Here is a 21,556-nt window from a genome sequence, read left to right on the forward strand (position 1 = left end):
AAAGTTCCCACAGTAGGGGGATGCCTGATCACTTCCAGCAGGCTGGACAAAAATGCTTTAAGCTTCGTGAAAAAACAATAATCCTGGAGTCATGTAGACAATATAAAGTAATGACCTGTGTTATTTGTTTTGCTTCTCTAATGCGAAATACTAAAACACAGCTTTTACACAGATTGTGTGCTGGGTAATCATGCATCTTATGTTTACTACTTGAGTAAAATATAAAACACAGCTGATATGCACCGCAAACTGCAAGTGAAAGTGTCAACCGTCGCTGAATTTCACCTGACAAGAACGCATGTCAAAGCAGATGAGCTCAGGGCAAGTGTGTGAGCTCTGTGTGTGTAATTTTTCTTTTTTCAAATGAAGATCAGCGCTGGTTTGAAGCTTTGACTTGCGGCGTATTTCAACAGTAACTGTCTGCATGTACAATAAGTGAGCAGCAATAGCCAGCATAAACAAAGAAATAATGAAAAATGTGTCACTAAAAACCCTTACATTTATTCAACACAATGTCCAACAAGGAGGACATCACAATAAAACCTTCATGAGTAGCTCTGTGAGGCTCGGTATGGTGAGACTTTGTGCTAAATGCTTGCGTTACATGCTCACAAAGACTAAACATGCTGATGTTGGGAAGGTATAATGTTCAGTGTGTCAACATTTGCTGGAGACAAGTACAGCTGAGTCTGATGGGGAATGTCAGGTATTTGGTCAAAAACCAAAGTATTGGACGAATTAAGAATTTCACTTGACGATGATCATCCTGAATGTGTGTAACAGATATCATGGCAATCCATCCAATAGCTGTCAACAGTTCCCTCCACCACAGATATTTACCCTGTCATGGTGCTAACTGAACCATGGATTTCTGTACAAAACTTTGTGCCAATTCACCAATTAGATATTGTGATATTCCACTGGATGGGTTAAAAATTTGACCCGCTGATGGTCTTGTGAATTAGTTACACTACATGACACTGAAGTCTCCAGATTGATGTACGCTTCACACAACACAACTTTCTGTCTTGTAATTGGAAATCTTGAAGTCATTGTGGTTTGCACACTACATGTCTGATCAGCGTCGGAGGGTGAGCGTCGCGAGAAACCCTTGACGAGTCTGTCTGGTCTCCTAACCGCATTTTGTCACAAAAACACATGCGAGAAGTTACAAGAAACAAGTTGTTCATGTTGTTCAAGTTGTTTTTCAGCTCATTTGAAGACAAAGAAAATAATATCAGGGAGATAAAATTATGTTTTTGCAATGAAAATGTATAGCTGCCTGCTCATATTGTACCGTGGTTCAAGAAGCAGGACAAGGTCACAAAGACTGAGAAGCTTGTGTGTATGCCAATGTATTCTGATAGAGACTGGGTTCAGAAAGCTACCGCAGATGAGTTACTCTGCCTGCTAGATATTCTTCAGGCGTCTATGAGGCATCGGTAAGCTCTTAGATTGTGTTGAACAGTTCACACACTTTATCGCAGATTTGCCTCTGACTCTGGGCTTTAGGCTGGGTGATGAAAAAAAACGCCGACGAGTAGCCAGGGCTACAATCCTGTAGTGTGAACTCAGCGTGACATGAAAAGTCAAGGGATCATCAAAGTCAGTAAGATCCATCCTTTGGGAAATAAGATGAATAAAATTAAATGTTATTGTCCGGACTAACTCACAATGCCACAGTGCTGGCATTGCAAAAAAAAAAAAAAAAAATTACAAAATTAAGCAATAAACACAGAGGAAGAAAGTGGATTGTGCAGGTTACTATTATAGCTTTGGAAATCAAACTCTACTTTTGAATCACCAACTCACACTGTACACAACAGTACCTTTTCTATACTACACAGTATTTCATCAAGGTAACACGGCACAAAAGGAAACCCATCCACTCAGCCCAGCACATCACAGAAACATCAGTCCCCCATTGCTCCTAACCAGTATTGATTTAATGACAACCTGGCTCTACAAGACCAGAATATGTCAGCATTTAGTGCGTGTATTTAACAGTTTTAGTACAGGCCTTCAACAAGCTCATTAAGTGCAGCCACGGTGAAAGGGCTGAGTATGGTTCCTTTCACAGTCCCAGATAAACCTCACTGTGTCATGCACAATGGGGGGATAACCCTGCAAGGAAGGGCCCTTTGTTTTGGGGGACCCCCACCTCAGAGCTTTTCGTGACTGGGGAGAAAGATTGGGGCGATGGTGGGGGTTTGGGACGGACCTGCTGCCTGGCTGTTCCGTCTGGGAGAGGGGTGGGGGTGAGGGACATATGGACTCGCTAGGGGTAAAGGGACATGCACAAAAGCAATTTGATGGGGGTCTACTGTGGAGTTAATGGTGGACTGACTACTTTATTCGTCTTTTAATTGACTTCTCCTCTTTCACGGCACATACATTACCTTTTTATAATGTGGCACGGAATTATATCATGTCAAAAGTCATCATATGCCCAATGCTTATATTGAGCATGTCACTTAGTCAAACGGTAAAGATGACAAATTGTCACAAAGATGTTATTAACTAACCAGGAAACAAATGCAGTTACATTACAGACTGAGGTGAATATAACATCTGGACAGATACAATCTTCAGTAGCAGAGAATGGAAAGGATCTTTAACCACAGTATACTGACTTGTAATTAGATGTAGCAATACTAACAGAGCTAACCAAATGTAAATAAACTGGTAGCCGGCTGTTGTTGTTGTTTCAGGCGCACGCTCATTACACAAAACAACAATGGGCAAAGGCAGTTTGAGGTGATGACACACACAGACACAGAAACCTGAGTTTAGAAGAATCTGCACTTTAGAAAGTATTTAAAAATCTGTTTACGTGGCCTAAAATACCTTTTGTGGAGAAAATATCTGCGTCTGAGTGGACAATGGCCTAAAACAGATTGAGAAAAACCTTGAAGATGCGTGGAAGTGCAGTTCAGTCAGCTTGTTTTTCCTCCCAGCGCATCAAAAACAGCAGCCTAGTCAGGGCTCCTGCGCTTAAGTTTGATGCTGTAGGTACCCCTCTAGCTTCACTTCTTGAAGTGCTCCTTTGATGCATTAGTATAAAGAGCGAGAAAAGTCGGATGGGTCGTACACTGGACTTTCACTCCGGAGACCAAGATTCACGTCCTGGTTGGGACAAAGACTTAAGAGTGGTTTGTTTTTGAGTTGTGTTATGTAATTAATTTATCATGTATAAATGAAACACCTTAATTTACATACTTTGTGTGACGTGAGTTATGAGACTGAACGTAATATTTTTAACCCTAACTATTATCCTTTCAACGTTAATTACAGTTTAAGAATCACATGTTATTATATGTCAATTGTGTGTCTGCAAGCTTGATTGTGAAAGTCTTGCCATTCGTTGCGTATTACATTTTCTGGCTAACTTGACTGGCAGGGTAGGTAAAGCCTCGTATTTTGAAGCTTTAGGCTACTGACCGAGCTGCCATACTTGACAAGTTGGAACGTCTTGGCTGGATGGAGCGAGGTGAAATCCGCTCTGTCATCTTTTCACAAGCAGACACCAGCACATATTTCATGCCTGTTTACTCCGAACATTCACGTCAAACCCAAGGCTGAGAATCAACCTGACCTCAGCAGCTGCAAACACAGCGTGAACCACTAAATATATAGTATCAAATCATGGTATTATATGGCAATCTGCTGTATATCCACTGTCTGTGATAAACGCATCTTAAAATGTACTCTGTTCATTATTGCACTGAAATGCTGAGTGCATGCACAGCCGTAGTAGGTATGGTAGTTAAAAATAATCACCAGTATAGGAGGACAGTTAAGGTAATCGTTTCAACACTCACCCTTGTTTTCTCTTCTGAATAATTTGGTTAGATGGGACGACAACAACAGCTATTTTTTGTTGCAGATTGTAAGGTCGTTGCCTGTTTTCCTTGATTATGGTTGAATTGTGGTCACCGTACACCATCTATCTTGATTTTTTACACTGAACGAGAGCTTCTGTGATTTACAGTTTCTAATTCTCAAAACTCTGTTTCGTTGTATCAAAACCCAACAAGCAGACATCATGGGCTCTCTGCCGGCACCACAGAGGTCATGAAGTTATCCAACCTGACTCTCAGTCGTGTTGACCCTGGGCACAAACCTCTGGGGACGGTGACTTCAGTCCCGCTGACCTCTACCTCCTGGCCTCTCCTCCGTTTTCCACACTGCCTTCTGTTTCCTCACAGAAATGGAGCTGATTGTGTTAGTCTAACCGCCTCTTCAGCGCCGATTCCCCAGGGGGCGCCACTCACAATGACCCGTTTGTCTGCACCAACGGGCTCCCTGTGATAGCTAACGCGAGGAAAGCAGAGAAAGAGAGAAACCGAAGAGAGGAGGGCACCTTGGGGGGAGATCAATGGAAGGACGTTGACTCAGGAGAAGCAGATGCCCGGCCTTAATTAATATGGTTATGTCCTCAGCCATGACCTCACATAGGAAGGCGACGGGACAACCCGCACAGGAAGTGGAATCTGATCGAGACGCATTAGGCAGAGATGAGGTCATTACCATTGGAGCCCACTGCCATATGATCACATATATCCTCAAAAACACCTGAGCTTATCACAGTCTTTTTGCCAAAACTGTATTAATTTTTAATATAAAACTAGGGAACTTTTCTGAAATGATTCTGGCCCCAGGGTCATTCCCTTTGTTTTGCAATTTTAGGGTTTCCTGCCATCCAGTCAAAGGAAGATCTCTCCATACTCTGAAACATCAAGTCCAATCAATCGACATCAGTACAGGTTTTCTAGAAACAAGCTTAAGGTCAACAAAATTTGCACCAATCGTTGTATGTAACGATTTGTAAAATATTTAACATTAAATATCAAACATGTAGTCAGTAAAAAAACCCTTTCCAAACAACCATAAAAAAAAAACATTGATAAAACAAACAATCATGACTACAGTTCTTCGTGTTTCATGAATGCACAGAGCCAATATCCAAATCAAACCATACTTTAAACTAAAACATATGGCAAAACACATCCTGGAGTAAAGGTTAATCAAGAAACCCAAACTTTTTCAATATCTATAAAAAATCCTGCGGGAAACAGTGAACCAAGCTGTATCTTCTGTGACAATTTACACTGAAAAGCTAGCTACTGGGAGAGAGAACCTCTATTTCCCTGAATAAAAGGCACAGACTATCTCACCATCTGAACGTAGTCTGCCTGTGTGTGAAGCTGACGACCATCTCTGTGTTCTCTGAGGGAGGGCACAGAGTTGTGTTGTCGTTCTTATCAACAGCAACTCCTGCCTGGCGCTGATAGTAACACGTGTGGTTGCTGTTGAATGAAAACCTCTTATCTCCAAAGTGACAGCTTTCAGGAACTGAGGAAAGACGCCTCGATTTCAGCTCGACATGAACAGACTTTTTTGACACTTTTTCTCATTGTGATTTGGAAACGCGCTTTTGACAGGACCACTTTGACAGACACAACCACAAAATGATGAATCGCGTGTGTTAAATCCATCGCTCGCAAGACCTAACAAGACATGTCTTTTTTCCCTCTGCTCTTTGTCTGACCTCTTGCAGTCTGTTAAAACCTTGGTAATTCCTTTGAACAATGAACGCTCCCCAACAACGAATCACTAAAACATCCATTAAATCCGACTTTAACTTGCAGCACCTCCTGAAGAGACATATGTGCATTTGTGGTCCTTTGTCATGGTAATAATAAAAAGCACCAATATAGTTGCACAGACCCCCCACCCAATATGTTGTCCTCTGGGCGGGTGGGAGTGCATTAGCAATCCAATGCAGCACGATGGTGCTCTGCCTTTCACTCTCACCTGCTGGGTGGGGTCTTCAATAGACTCAGGCTGGATGGAAAAGCCGTAAAAAAAAAAAAAAAAGGCATTACTGCCTTTCACAGGATGCAGAGGAGGAGGGGAGAGGCTGGAGACATGACATAGATCTGTTCTAGGGGTCAAGTGAGATGAGTTTTAAAGGTTGATGTGAAATGCTGATGTAAAATATTTTGCATCATCATTCAATTGTTTTAACTTGGCCTGTACAGTATCATGCAGAAAGCTATGTATGCTGGCATTTTACGTTTCTGCCAACCACTGATATGTTGTAATTTGTACTATATTGACATTTTTCCAATGTGTGTCATATCACATTTACATCACATGTACAGTATATGAGCTGACTTTAATGTTGGGAGATAGAAGCAGATGGTGGCGTTAAAGATGAGTGAAACAGCTGCAATACCAGAGACCACTGTTCAAGACGGGGTTTCAACATTTGAAGAAGTGAGCTGTGAAACTACTGGATATTTTTGGATTTTTTTCAAGCGTGCTAGTGTCAACAAAGCTAGATATTTTTGACGAGATGTCGGAACAATTTCTAGTCACGTTTATGCCGACAGAACGAGGTATGATCTTTTCCTAAACCTAACCAAATCATGAGCACAGCATCGGCACAACATTGTTTGTACAGATCTGTGGTTTGCAGAAACGTATACTGAAAAAGCATTAATGCAATTGAACCAATGGCTTTCGATTGGAGTTAGAAAGTGCTTAAGGCTTATCTTATAATATGTTTTCTATGTGAGAGGGGAAACATTAAATTAAGAATTAGAATTAACATTAATGAATAGCCAGGAAACAAAGTATAATGTCATTCCTGGTTTTCCATGCCCGATTTTCACCAAACTTGAATATATCAGCCTGAGTCTAATCTCCACACTCCATCGCCACTGATCCATAGTGTGCCATTAGAGGTCATTTAATTAACTTTGAATCCACAACAATTAAATGAGTTCACACATATCACTGCGTACGTAGGTTCATGGTCAAACCAGTTCACTGAATGAAATTACACCCAATTTAAATAATTCAAATTAGGGAAATTCTAATCTTGGGCAATTACACATCTTCAAAAATGAAGGATGTTGATTTAATGGAGCTCTGCATCACTGATGCATCTATCATACAGTGGTAATATAACACATCCACACTAAGCTCCTCTCTCCTGGATGGGGGTCGTTTCTATATTGTGGATCTTGGTTTATTTATGACAAGATTGTCTTGGTAAATACTAGCAAAGATGGCCCTCTTCACTGGTCCCTCTATGTTTTAATGTGACTCAGATTCAGCTCTCAGGAGATGTGCTTCCATAATGAGTCTAATAAAGCCAGTCTTTACACAGAGCCAGACTAAAACCTTTATTTGCAGAGATACTTATTAAGATAGGAGCTCCTTATCTCACCGGCACATGGACAAACCTCGCTCTGTGTCTGTGTGCTCATGTGTAAGTAAACATGTGTGTCTGTGTGTGCGCGCATGTCTGTGTGTGTGTGTGTGTGTGTGTGTGTGTGTTCTACATGACTTATAAAGTCCTACGCAGGCTCCACATAGCTTGGGAATTCATTTTCACGGTCTCCTGCTGTGCATGTGGCTTTCAGAGATTCTTGGTTTGAACCTTTTTTGTGTCAAAACTGTAGCAGAGAATTAATGAGCTGGCAACAATGAACACTTGGATTACAAAAAGCGAAAAAATGAAAAAGTAAGAAAGAGGACGAGGGAGAGCGAAAACGGAGAGAGAGAGAGAGCGAGAGAGAGAAGGAGGTCGGGAATAAAACAGAGGCATTAAAGATGAATAGGAGAGACTGTGGCCTTGAATGACTTCAACACACACACAGACACGCTTTCTGTCTCCCTGTGTGTTTGTGAATGAAATGGGATGTAAATCGAAAACCAGCCACTAGAGGGCAGCAGAGTATCTGTGCAAGGCTTAACTCACCGTAATGACCGTATGGTAGAAGGTTAAAGGTCAGAAGAGGTTGTCATTTCATATGGCGTCTCACACACATTCACGCACACACACACACACACACACACACACACACACACACTCACACACACACACACACACACACAGGCAGAGAGAGAGCAACCAGCTTCAAATACCATTCACACATTTCCAGACTATCACCTTAACATAAGTGCCAGACTTCAATCACGCACGCACATACGCACACATACGCACACATACGCACACACACGCGCACACACACACACAAAGACACTCAGTACGTAGCGTGCTCACTCCAGTCTGTAAAGACGGATGTTTGTCTCTGCCTCCTGCTGCTCTCGTTGCATTATAGATTAACTCTTTGTTACAGGTGTACACAACATGTTTGTGTGTTTAGTGCCAACTGGGCCATCCAGCTGGATGTTTGTAAGAGCCTGTGCTATGACTCCACTAATCCTTCGGATAACTGCAACCATGTGCTGCTCGTAGCTGTCTGTGTTGTGTTCAATGGCATTGCATGTTAAGATGTCTCTGCACTTACACTGTAATGCTTGAAAACAGAAATTGATTTACAAACTTTTTATGAATTTTGCTTTCCTCACTCTTCTTCCATAAGTGTTGTCTGTGTGGGATAACTTCTGGTTTTGGATTTAGATCTCAAGAGTCCATCTTGGTTAGGGGGAAATAAAAATAAAGAATGACAGTGATATAGATAGAGATTCTAAGAGGGAAGGTTTTTTTTCTGAGGAATGACTCAAACGTCAACCCACTCTTATGACTGTACTGGATTCTGGTCTATTTGCTGCAATATTGGATGCTGAAATTGGTCTCTCCACCTCCTCTATGATGGATTTTTCTCTCTGTTGAAAATGCTCCAGAAAGAAGCCCTCACGTCCTGAGAACCTGACATCACATTGACGTGAAATGCTGGATTATTTTGGCTGAAGGCGGTGAAGAAATCCAGTTAAGCCAACACAAAAAAGAGTGAAAGCATCAAAAACATAAAGCAGCCTTCATGTCTCCAGAGAGCCCCGTCTCATCTCACTCTGCCCTCAGAGCAGATTGGGTTCACAGTGAGGACCAGTGACGCTGAAATCTGCATGAAATCCACAGAGGGGTTTGCACACTGACAGCAATATAGGGTTCAGAGTCAGAGCCTGCAATTCTGCCGCTCAGACCTTCATCGAGTTCAGTCAGTGTCTGGGGGGAAGCCTAGCTCACAGTCAAGAACTGAGGACGATAAAACTGAGCTGCAACTGACATTCCTGTCCTGTACTGAAGGGATATCTAACCATGGAGTATCAGAGAATCTGTCAGTTCTTTTGGGCAAGGCAAGAAGATGCATCATGAAGATGTGGTTATAATACAGCCTGTACCACTGATACTGCTTTTGTGTGTGTGTGTGTGTGTGTGTGTGTGTGTGTGTGTGTGTGTGTATGTGTGTGTGTGCGTGTGTATTCGGATCTTCATTGCATCTTTTCAGACCTCTCATTGTTTTTTTTTTTTACTTTTGTCTTTAGAGCTTTGTTTTTTTGCTTCCATTCTTGCAGAGGTGGTTTTTTTTCTTTCTTTTGTCTTATTTATCTCTTGTAAAGGACACTGTAGTACACCTGTACAAGAAGCTGTGAGGCTTGATGTTGGATGCACACAGTAGCAGTAGTATACAGCTGTTTCCGTGCCTGCAGTCAATGAAGCACAAATATCTACAAATCTGCTGGAGACATCATACTTATTCTGACAACATATTTCCCAATTTTTTTTTGCAGCAGGTGGTTCACTGAAAACCCCTCTGAAGAATGCAGAAGAATTGATTTCCCATTTTTTTTCTTTATAGAAAATTGAGAAAGTTTTTGAAAATGCCATCCATTTGAAATTGTTATGTGTTTGTCACTTTATTACTTGGTCTTGATGCGGAAAATATAGCTTTAAGTGATTACTGCCTGATGGAACAAGCTAAGCTGTATCTTAAACAGTGCTGTAGTTACAAAAAGAGACCAACGCTGACTTAAAAAGCAGACAGGACAATCTGCGGCGCCAATAAAAACAGCAGCTGTAACGTGATTCCCTTGCCTAAACATTCAGAATACACTCACACAAACGTCCCCCACACAAGTACAGAGTCAGCATAGATGGATATGAGTACATGACTGCAATATTCACATCGCTGCTGCTGGTCAGGAGGGTCAAGGGTTAACCCAGCCGAGGGTGAAGACGGCAGCTTCATCAGCACCACAGGGATGGAGAGAGGGAGAGAAAGGAGGACATAGAGGAGAGAGAGAAAGTCACAGAAAGTAGGTCAGTGAGAAAACGTGATTAGCCACAAAACAAACGACACCAGCAGCGGACGCGTGCTGTGTCCGACGGCGCTGGGCTGCTGTATCTCCTCCTCACGCCGTCATCATCACATTTGTCTCATATACAACAGCGTACTGGACGCCTCAGCGGCTCCAAGTCACGCTTACTGTCAAGACAGGTTGCCAAGCATGCACTTGCTGGCTCGCAAATACACACTAACACACACACACACACAGACACCTCCTTCCCCTCACTGCCTTACATGGCATTAGAGCGATCCCTCTCGCCGTTGCAGCCGTTTGTGTGGGGTTGCTAAGCGCAGCCAATATTTCACAAACACAGCAAAACAGCCACCCTGATATCCTGCTACGCTGCCATCCTGGACAGCAGAGACACAGCCTGCTCCGGCTCCTTCCAGGAACTCACTGAAATTGGCTCTGTGATTCCGTTATGCTAAACTGAGCCAGAGAAAGTATGGTGATACTGACAATCCTCTGTATTTATTTACAAAAAAAAATCAGAGAGCCACTATGGCTGAGGAAACAGAAGGTAGAGAAACACACTGACACAATCTGAAGTGACTAATGACAATATTGTTGCAAAGTGACTTTTGGTGCCAAGACTGAATGTTATCGGACAAAAAGAGTTACTGATTTTCCTTCATTATTGAACTCTTGTTCGACAGTTTAATTCCGTAAGACAGGATAGTTATCACTCACAGAGAAACTGAAGCCATTACTGAGGATTTTCGGAAAGAGGATTATTAAGGAGACATTTATTATCCTATCCAGAAAAATAAACTACAGACCACATCATAAACCTTGCAAGACTGCACAAATTTGCCTTCTATCAAAATGGTTTTGAGCTACAGTGACTCGACACTAAGAGTGCATATACTCATTATCATTGGCTGTGGCAGTACTTAGTTGAACAGAGATCTAATGAAACAACAGGCACAGCAGGCATTGGTGGAGGTAATAGTTTTACATCCTGACCTTAGTGTGTACTCCAGCATCTGGCCCTGCTGGGCTTTTCGGGGGTCCTGACCCCGCCTGCTTGCCCGGCAAAGGGGTGTGGGTCTTGACGGGTGCCGGAGGAAGCGCTAGAGCTGCCGGCCTGCTGTGGGTCTGGGGAATGGGCAAGGCACTGTGCACCGGTTTGGGTTTGGGGAGTCCTGACTTCATGTTTGAGGCCACGAGGATGGCTGGCATCTTCTCCCTGGGCCACCTGATGACTGCACGCTCCCCTCCCTCTTACACTGAGGTGGAAATCCTGCTACCAGCTGGATAGACTCACATATGATCCAGCTACTTCTGTGAGTGTGAAGGTGTTACCAGGCTGAATAAAAAACACGCGTGCAGTTTTCACCTGGTTGGAGTAATGTGTGTAATTTGTCGGTGTCCTGGTCTTGGCTGCTCCTGCTGGATCTCAGCAGGGGGGTGAGCTCAGCTCCCCAACATGCAGTGGAGGGGTTTAAAACCCACCAATGCCACCTGTTTTCCTTCAGCTCTTTATATCATGTAGAAAAGAACAAATCCGCCTCAGAGTGTTCAGTTAGAAAATGTGTCCCTGATAGAAATGAGAAAATCCACTCTGCAAAGTCCAGGAAAGAAAGTCAAAAATCCCACTTCACACTAAGAGGAATCCCCAGTTGCCTGGTGGCAGAGCGAGTGTTCCCCTCCATTTATTCCCAGCACTGACAGAGAGTCAGCATTTGGCAAAAGGTTCCTATAGGACGCACAGCAGCTCCTCTCTCACAGAGCCCCGTTAATTAGACCATCGCTGCAGGATGACAGGAGGAAAGACCGAGCCCCGTCGAGGAGAGGAGAGACGGGGAACAGAGACCGAGAAATGGAGAGAAAAAAGAAAAAGGCAGCAGCGACAATGCGACCGCTCGCTTCAGCGACTGCTCAGCCTGTGACTGCACAGCCTGAAACACGCTGTACTCTGCTGCCTCTCTCCCTCTCCCTCTTTGGGTAAGTCGTGGTTAGCAGCAGGTGTGGCTTAGATCAGGGCTGACATATGTGGAGAAGGGCTCAACACATCTACTCAGTATGTTCCTGCAACCTGCTTTTATCTCTATGTCTCACAAAGATGACTATCAGACTTAAAATTGTCGTTCAGGTTTGCCGGATCATTTTCATTTGCTGGTGAAAGAACTGACAATGTATTTTAGTCCAGTACCCATGTGTGCCACATTTCCATGGCAATTAACAAATCATATAAATCTACTTAAAAAACTGGATTTTAGGAGTAATTCAACGAAACCTCGATTTGTAAAAAAGCCTAACGTGGGCATAACGTGTCCACATAGGGCGTAACCTACATTTGATCAGTAAACAAGCCATGCTAGGGGCATGTAAAGACAGTCATGCCATGTCCCCCGGAGGAAGAAGCCTACTGATTCTGATGATTCCCTAGCTTTTTAATCTAGCACTAGGAGGTCAAAGGTTTCAACATGTACTCGATTGGGTGCCCAAACCATTGGTACAGATATTCATGATTCCCAGAGAATGTATCTGGGTGATTTGGAGGTCCCCTGGCATTTTCTGTGGCACCACCATGAAGTTTTGAGTTTGAGGTTTTGAGCGACATACCATTAAAAAACTATTGGATGGATTGGCATGAGATTTGGTACAGACATTCATCCCCTCTCAGGATTAACTGTTATGACTTTGCTGATTGCTTAGCTTTTCCTCTAGCGCCATCAGCAGGTACTTTGGTTTATGGCGAAGTACTTGCAAAACTAATGAACCCTCTATCGACCTCAGCTGTAATTGTGTTTACTGCAATTTAGCAAATATTAAAATGGTCACATGCAAAATGAAAGTTGGTAAACATGCATTATTCCTGCAAAGCAGCAGCATATTACATCGTCATTAGCTGTGTTTTTATCAATGTATTATTTATGTGCATTTTGAAGTATCTCATTAGAAAAAGCTGTAGCTCAGTGGGTAGAGCAGGTTGATTAGTGATCGGACCCTGGGGTGGAACTGAGCTACATGCTGAAGTATCCTTGAGCAAGATACTGAACCCCAAAAGTGTTCCTGATGCGCAGTTGGCACCTGTGTGGCAGCCTCTGCCATCAGCAAGGGTCCTGCAATGAGCTGGCGACTCATTCAGGGTGTACCCTGGCCTTCGTCCACAGTAACTGGATTTGGCCCCAGTAACCCCCCCTGAAAATGGGGAGATAAAACATCTCCGCGACCCTCACGGAAAAAGCGGAAAATTAAACGGAACGGAACGGAACATTAGAAAAAAAGAAAAAAAACTTAAATTGGCTTAAAGTGAGACAGCCTAAAAGAGCTGCTAGCATGGCTGCTGACTTTTTACCTCACTTGAATGCTGACCAAGTACCTACAAAATGTGTTCCAATTAAAAGGGTACCGTACTCTACACTGTCTATGTATGAAGTCAACAATAAACTGTTAACAAAGGAAAATAAAATGTGACAATGAAATGAATGACCAGGTTTACTAAACAGATGAAATCATGATAATGGAAAAATGATTCAAAATTTAAAAGGGAAAGACAGAAACCAGGCCATCTCAAGTCCTTTACTCCCCAAAAAAGCTTCTGGGCTAAAATAGTAAAATACACAAGAGATCCTACAGAACCACTAATGAGAGACACCTTGATATTTTAAAATACCAAGCTCTACATAGTCAGTTAACTGACAGTTAGTGGGTCAGCTAACTGTCAGTTAGCTATCAGATGTGATAGTGTGTCATGCTTCAAGTGCTGCTTCTTCATTTCCATAAAGTACAGTATAACAGGCACTGACACTGAAAACACTGCATTAATAGACTCTATTCTCTGTCTTCTCCCCCTCTTCTGACTGTATTAAGCTTCCTCTTTTTTAAGCATGAGTTTGGCCAATTAGTGGACTCGTGTCAGATCAGCCCGACTCCCAGCAGGCTTACTGAAGCTGCCGAGGTGCCGACTCAAATCCTGCTGCAGAACCAAAGAAAAAGAGACATGGGAGGGAAGGTTTTGCAGTTTCTACTCTTCTTTGCCATCACCAGTTAATGTAGGAATTTACATATAGATTGGTATGCAAATCCAGATTTGTAAACAGTTTACTCCCGAACAAAGATCAATTTAAAGACACAGTGGGTACTGTGCAGTTTAATGAAACTTTCATCTGATTATGGGTCATTTGGCTGGGTGAGAGCCATAAAGTCTGGATGACATCAGATATCCACACAGGGACAACAATTTGAGTCTCAATCATCTTCTAACTGAATTTTAACGTGGTTGATTAGGACATAACAGCCATATAACAGTTGTGTATCAAAATCAACGTGTGTATTTGGCCAAAAGTGGCACCAACTTTAAGTGATGATTAATTTTTTGATTAGTTGATTGATAGTTTGGGTCGAATGGTGAAGAATGCCTGTATAACTTACCTAAAGGTCAAGGCAAAGTCTTAAATTGCTTGTTTTGACAGTCCAACAATGTACAAACACAAAGATATTCAGGTTTCCTATCACATTAGTCATAAAAAGCTGTATCCTCCCATTAAAGAAGTAGGGAATGTTTCTCCTGTGAGATGAAAACAAATGTTTGAACAGAATGGTGTGGAAATAAAATGCGGCAAAAGGAAATCCAACCCAACAAGTCATTTAATCTGAAGCCTGCTTTCTTGAAATGACACAGAAACCATCTTAAGCACAGTAGCTGCTTTCCACGATTCAAACCAAACAAATTAGCAGCACTGCAGATCGGAAGTCACTAAATAGAGTGCCGTTCTGTGTTCCAGTTCAATGTGGAAAGATCATCTCAGATCATGCTGCAGCTAACCAAAGGAGGAGATAGAATTAGAGAAAGTACACACACATAAGAGCAATGATTTATTCCAGGAGAGGGTGTAGTTAGTATGTTAATCTTAATCCTGTTACATTAATCCTAAATTATGCAAATTCTAATATCTGATTATGATTTAATGTAGTGTGTGTGTAAGTGTGTGTAGAGACATGTGGTGCTGAGGGTCCGAAGATTTGAAACATGTTATGTGATTATAGATTTGAAGGTCTGTTTTTTGTTTTTTTTTGTTTTTTTCTATCACTGCCCAAATTAGGCAGCAATCAGTTTTCTAATTAACTTCAATGACTTCGAAGTGATGTGTTCTGGATGCTTTGCAGTATTCCTGTCCCAGCACCATTTTAGGTAGATAACATGTTGATTTAGCCTGACATAATGCTTTGATATAAATCTAGTATGCTGTATATTGCACCTTATTAGTAGTTTACTTGAGAAGCTACAATTTCATATTTCACATATGATAATCACAATCTGCAGGTCACAGATATTCCACCTTGTCATAAACTACTGGCAATAGCTCCTGTATGTTTTCATGGACAGTAAGTCTTCAGTAATTGAAGTCATTACACTGAAGAGTTTGTATCTGCTGTTTACACGGTGTTTACATGCAACAACAGCTGTGTGACGTGCAAAAAGTGATGTTACGTAACGTATTCGTCTTCACGTGTTTGATCAGACTTTTATATTGATAGAGTTTTGGAGAAAAGTTTTTTATTACAAACAAACTTTTCTCAGTAGACCAGTCCACCTTCATGGCTGCCATCTGTGGTAAGTGGAGAAAGGTACAGCGCTATGCATTAAGAAAGAACGCAGCCGCAAAATAATCTGATTACATTGTTTACACATTTTATCGTGATCGGTTTATGAAGAGGTATGAATTAACATTCTGCAACTGATTGAAATTTCATTTGGTTTGGCCTATTTATTCTGATTGAGGTGTTTATATGTATCACTTTTATTCAGTTTGGGATGATAAAACAATAATAAACATAATATGAGGCTCCACAAAATCACAGCTATTGCTGTATCTGGTACGATGTGCATAGCCAGGCTGCCTCTCTGATCCAAAACACACCCATATCCTGACATCAAAACAAACACGGGCTTGCTGGCTGAAACATATAGGAAAATACATTAACTCCACCCGGCTAGCCTCAGATCTCAATCTGTCATTTATGAAATGGAAAGAAGAAAAACATACACAGCGCAGCAAAGCAAGGGAAACTTCCATTATTTTTCTACGATCCTTTGTGATGGTAAACATGTTCGAGATCTTGGCAGATTACAACATTGAACCTAACGGAGCAGTAAAGAAAAACAGTCATGTGCGATTTATGTAACCACCTTTGAAGATACCTGATGACAGTACAGTGCAGTCTAATAATAGAGCCAGTTTGGCTGTAAATGGGCGGTATTGACAGTAATAACTAGGACACCCACTGCCTGTTCTGCTCTATGTTTATACTGTACTTCTTCTTAGAATAATAAACATTCGTGTGGGGTAGATGGTGGGTGTTTGCTGCGAGCTATGTAGCTTTAGAATGAGATTAGTGTCAGCAGAGGTTATATATGAACTGCATAGATAATGAAGTACTGAATTATCAACATCAGGGATAGAGTAGGACTGTAAATTTAATAGCGGCTAGCTCTGGATAAATCCTCTCTGACGTGAGATTTGGTCTTACCCGGGCACTCGGACCGAAAACAGCAGTTAAAGAAAATGCGAGGGGGCATGTAAGAGGAGGCGTGTTGCTTCAGGTGTCGGTGAGACGATGAAATACAATCTTTGAGGTCCAGTTATAGTAATAGGTCCATGAATTTAAAGGGCTTATCAGATGCCAAAACACTGCACGGAGGTTTTACAATGTATGAGACAGGATATTACAACTCTGGAAAATGACTGTATCATGTTGGCGATCGTTCCGCCCTCCCTCTCGGTGATCACTATGTAAACAGTAAAAATACGCCGTCCAAACAACGGAGTGATCAAAAAACAGATATCATTACAAAGTGATGCAGGTTCAACTTCACCGCCGCATTTGCTGTGATGTCACCACCCCCACTGTGTCTACACAATAGTCTCATTGAAATAGATGAGAAGGCTGATTTTCTTTCTCACCTGTACTGTTGCTAAACAGAGATTTATACTGCACATATTTATCTCCGCCCAGGGACTAATGCTTCCTTTTGAGTTCAAAAAAGCTCAGGGACAAGAACCAAGTTAATAGAAGGTGTTTTTTGTTTTGTTTTTTTACATCATCATGTTGCCAATTATTAAACATTTAAGGTTTTGGCCCGTGTGCCAGAGCAAATGTTTCATTCTGTGTTTTAAGGTGAACTTATAGCCCATACTTCACCTAAAGACATCCTTTTACCACTCCTCTAACACTCCTCTTATATCCCATGTAGATTCCACTTCATTGCAGGAATGGTCCATACCAAATTCTTCTACGCCTTTTTGATTTAAACATCAGGAAGTGCAAGATGACATGACATTCACATACTGTATGACTCATCGATCACGAGTCACTTGATCTTTGGCACAATTCATTTCAGAATGTCTTACATTTTCAGCAAAGACTAAGGTATTCTCAAAACCTCGTGGCCACCACAGGGTAGTCATTAAACATATCAAAAGGAGTTTTAACCAAATCCTGAACCATACCGATGCCTCTATATGACCTACGTATGAAAATTAGACCATAGGGGAGAAGACAGGGTATTTCTATTATGTTACTCTCATTGCCTGTCACCAGGTCGGATTCCCCACAAACACATAACACACATTACCAGCGAATGTTGATAACTTCATCTTTCTCAACCAGATTACTATTATCAAGCAACCAAATCTATTAGCTGGAACATAGGTTAATGAACGATGCTAAAAAAAGGTTTACCTAGATTCACCATCATCATAGTTTAGTTATTAATCCTACGAGGCCTAAAATAGATGCATTACTTCACTGCCACGTATCATGCAAAAAGCTGTGGTGAAAAAGAAAAATAATACTTGCTTGCACTTCTCAGATCAAGATATGTAGCAGACTTGCTCACACCACTTCTTTCCACAGAGGGGCTTCGCACTCAACAAAAAAGACATAGTTCCTTGAAATTCTTTCTTTTTTATATATATATATATATAAGGATTACAAATTTAGAGGCACTGTGTAGCCTTGGTGGTGGTGAACACTCTTTGATTGGTTTCAAGTTTCACAGTTGGATCATAAATAAATAATTTAAACTTCAGTGAGTTCGAACAACTTCAGTGTTATTTTTTTTTTGTCAGTGTATTTTTATTTTTTATTTTTTGCTTTGCCACAGATTTCAGAGGGCCCAATCTAACCTGAGAAAACAGAAATTGATTTAAGAGAGGACAGAGTACGGTACAAAATCAATAACTCTGAAGTGATTTATTATTTATGAAAATGACAGTATCAGAATGTATTCGATCAGTCCTCTGGCGCAGACCCCCCCCCCCCAATACCTTCATCCAGCCAGTTCTACCACTATACATGTATGCACCACAAATGAAATGAAACTCCACACATACACACACGCAGAGTCCCTTCCTTTCCTGATTGTTTTCATTAGCAGAGTTAGCAGAGCAGAACGAGTGGGCTCTCACTGACAAGAGCAGGGCTAACTGGAGCAACGGCCTGACATTTCCACCGTGACAGCACAGGATCTACAACTTGACCTACACACACTGGTCTATTTCCTTACGCACACATACACGCGCACACAAACACACAGACAAAGTTATTTACGATAATGAACAGTGGCAGTGCTGTAAGGCTGGATCGCAGAGGGGAGAGGAGCCGAGTACCATGAAGCCCAGCAGGGCTCTGGCATGGCTCAAGTGGCGCTGGGTAATGCAACACACACAGCAGAGTGTCAGGACAAACACACGAACACAGAAACCACAACAACACACCTACTACATATTCAACACAAACCAGCACAGGGGGATGAGCTGGAGGAGGAGAAATGAGTCCGGTTTGTTTATGAAACATGAAATGAGACTTCGATACACGGGTGAGTGAATAAGGATAGTTAGCTGACAGGAGAGCGAGTATGTGTGCCAGTTTGGATCCTGCTGAGTGTGTTTTTGCCCTCGCCTAGTTCCAGCTGTGGCATGTGTGTGTGTGTGTGTGTGTGTGTGTGTGTGTGTGTGTAGGTGTGTGTGTGTCTGTGTGTGTGTGTGTGCGTATGTGTGTGTAATCTAAATGGGTCTCTGGGGCAACGGGGGGGACGTGCTGTCACTTTCCTGTCACAAGTCACCTAGACAGGTCATCACTGTGAGCCGACTGTCTGTTCAGAGAGAGCAGAACACCACACACACACAGACACATGCACACCACACACACACCACACACACACTCACACTAAATACAGCAATCTTAACAATTAATTTAAACTCAAGTACTGTCTGTACAGCTTTTTGTTTTGAAAGGGAAATTTCAGTTTCTACCAACTTCGATGTTATTTTCATTGTTTTCGCCATCTTTCCTAGTCATGATAATCAGTAATTATAACACAATAACATCAAAGTAGTTGCTGCGATCTGGGACCTCAGCAGCATCACAACAGGGAAAGAAACTCGAGCACTCACACAATCAGACAGGTTGTAAACAGCAGTTCAGCCAGGGTATCTTAACCACTTTATTTGGGGGGAAAACAGAAAGTGAGCATATCTGAAATGTCAGAGATAATCCCTCATCGCATCGAGAAAAACTGTGTGTGTGCACAACTACAGTGGGAACAGCAGGGAGTTGATATTTAAACCAAGACTGATGTAAGCAGCAGAGAGTTTGGGTGATCATTTTCCACTTTTCCTTCTAAGTAGGTTGGGCAGACCTGTAGCTTTGTTTCCATCCCATCAGATTATCTGACTCTGACACTTTATTTCTAGGTCCCAGCAATAAATGTGGTCAATGGCCAATAGATAATGTTACAACTGTAAGTATATGATTTTAAGTACTATTGGAATGAAATATTAAACAAGCACACCCAAGTCATTATTTTAACCATAATTATCCTTGAAGACGAGAGCAAATTCTGCCAACAGACTGACGGTGTAATTGCACTTGCTCACAGTGCGCTTTCTCTTCGTGTGTTGCTATCTTTACACTTTGTTAAATTGGTGCTTTTCAGAGCTTAATGCCTTTGCTAGATAATGACAGTGGATGGAAGACAGGAAACGAGGGCCCCGGCCTGTTCAAACTATTTCTACACTTAAATACCAAGATATATATTAGATGGAAATTCATTCTGGAAATAAAATCGTATCATTCTTATGTAAGCAAAATAAGATTTTAGGATACATGTGAGACCCGATAGTTCAATCAGTACAGTCAAGATTATTTCCACAGATGCACACTAATGAGGATCATCATTTACAATACGCTGTCCGTCGCCTCTAATCGCCGGCTCTTACCTGAACCTCAATCTTAACACAAACTTAAGAGCACAAGATTTGGTCCTTTAAAGAGCTGACGGGATGTCCTCACTTACAAGATTTAACAATCATATTGGTCCCCAAAAGAGACAAAAGTGGAAGAAGTAGAGCAGAAACACACGTGAAGGTCTCGACTTCATCGCAAAAAGACAACACAACCTGTGTAGCGTGAACAACAGCAGAAACTGTGATAAAACATAGTGATACAATTATACACGTTACACACATGCACAGTACACACACCCACACAGAGTCAGACACACAGGGCAGAAGCGAGACAGTGGAGACAGCAGCACCCAAACAACAGACCCTTCGCAGTAAACTGGGATGACAGATAAGGAAACCCGGGAGAAGTCAGCATGGCCACAGCTTCGAGGTGTGTGTCTGTGTGTGTGTCTGTGTGTGTGTGTGTGTGTGTGTGTGTGTGTTTGCATGCTTGTGTGGACATGAGGAGGATAATATTCCCATGCGGTCTAAAGCCCTACTTTTGGTCAGAAAACTGTCATTTTCTGCCTGAGATAGTGAAGCAGAAACACAATAAACTGTCTCCTCATTCGTTCCTAAATGAAGTCTGCATAATTAACCAGCACTAATCAGGCTTTAATAGCTCATTTAAAACCCATTAGCTGAAGGTGGAATTACATGTGAGCATGTTACATGATGGACGTGTTTTTCCTCCTGATAATTAATACAGTTGCAACTTGTAGGAATCCCTTATTTGATGTTAACATTTGGAAACATGAAGCACTGTTTTAGCCCCTCTTACTCGACAAAGGGGGCGGCAGTGAATATTTTATGAATGAATGAGGGTGAAGGAGAGGACAACTAATGTCTGAGAGCATAAATTAGAGCCAGGAAGCCAGGAATGATAGATTCAATGTCCATGAGTCAATATTTGCTAATCTGACCTCCTTTGTGCTTTCCAGTGTTCAGATTAAGTCCTGCTGAGAAGCTGGTGCTTGGCCTAAATACACAAAAACATACAGCCCCCCCCCCCCCCATCTACCAGCAAGTCACATTCAACTACATCAGATTCTATTCCTTAGCAGAGTAAGAGAATAATCAATATGGGTAAGATTAAAAAATTGTGTCACGTAACACGGTAGCAATAAACCAGCTTGTGTTATGTGGGCCCCGAGGCTTAAATAGCAATTACCCCCCAACTGCTGTGACATAAAACCACTTACTGCCTT

The 21,556-nt window shown here is 41.9% G+C and overlaps 1 protein-coding gene across 10 annotated transcripts in view; it reads right to left on the reverse strand.

Annotated features, from left to right (window-relative positions):
• Positions 1 to 21,556, reverse strand: part of nav2a (neuron navigator 2a) — a 224,772-nt gene that overhangs the window by 96,138 nt on the left and 107,078 nt on the right. For 5 of the 10 annotated variants that reach the window (XM_030413781.1, XM_030413779.1, XM_030413777.1 and 2 more), the window contains exon 1: positions 11,077 to 12,019. The exons of 1 other annotated variant lie outside the window; for it this stretch is intronic. In XM_030413781.1, coding sequence (XP_030269641.1) covers positions 11,077 to 11,292 — 216 coding nt within the window. In that variant the 5' untranslated portion in view covers positions 11,293 to 12,019. Of the gene's footprint in view, positions 1 to 11,076; positions 12,020 to 21,556 lie in introns of those variants that run through there. 4 more of the 10 variants (XM_030413787.1, XM_030413788.1, XM_030413782.1 and 1 more) reach the window with 2 other exon arrangements.

This window comes from Sparus aurata, chromosome 4 (assembly GCF_900880675.1).
Source record: "Sparus aurata chromosome 4, fSpaAur1.1, whole genome shotgun sequence".
In the NCBI taxonomy this organism is placed as follows: Eukaryota; Metazoa; Chordata; class Actinopteri; order Spariformes; family Sparidae; genus Sparus; species Sparus aurata.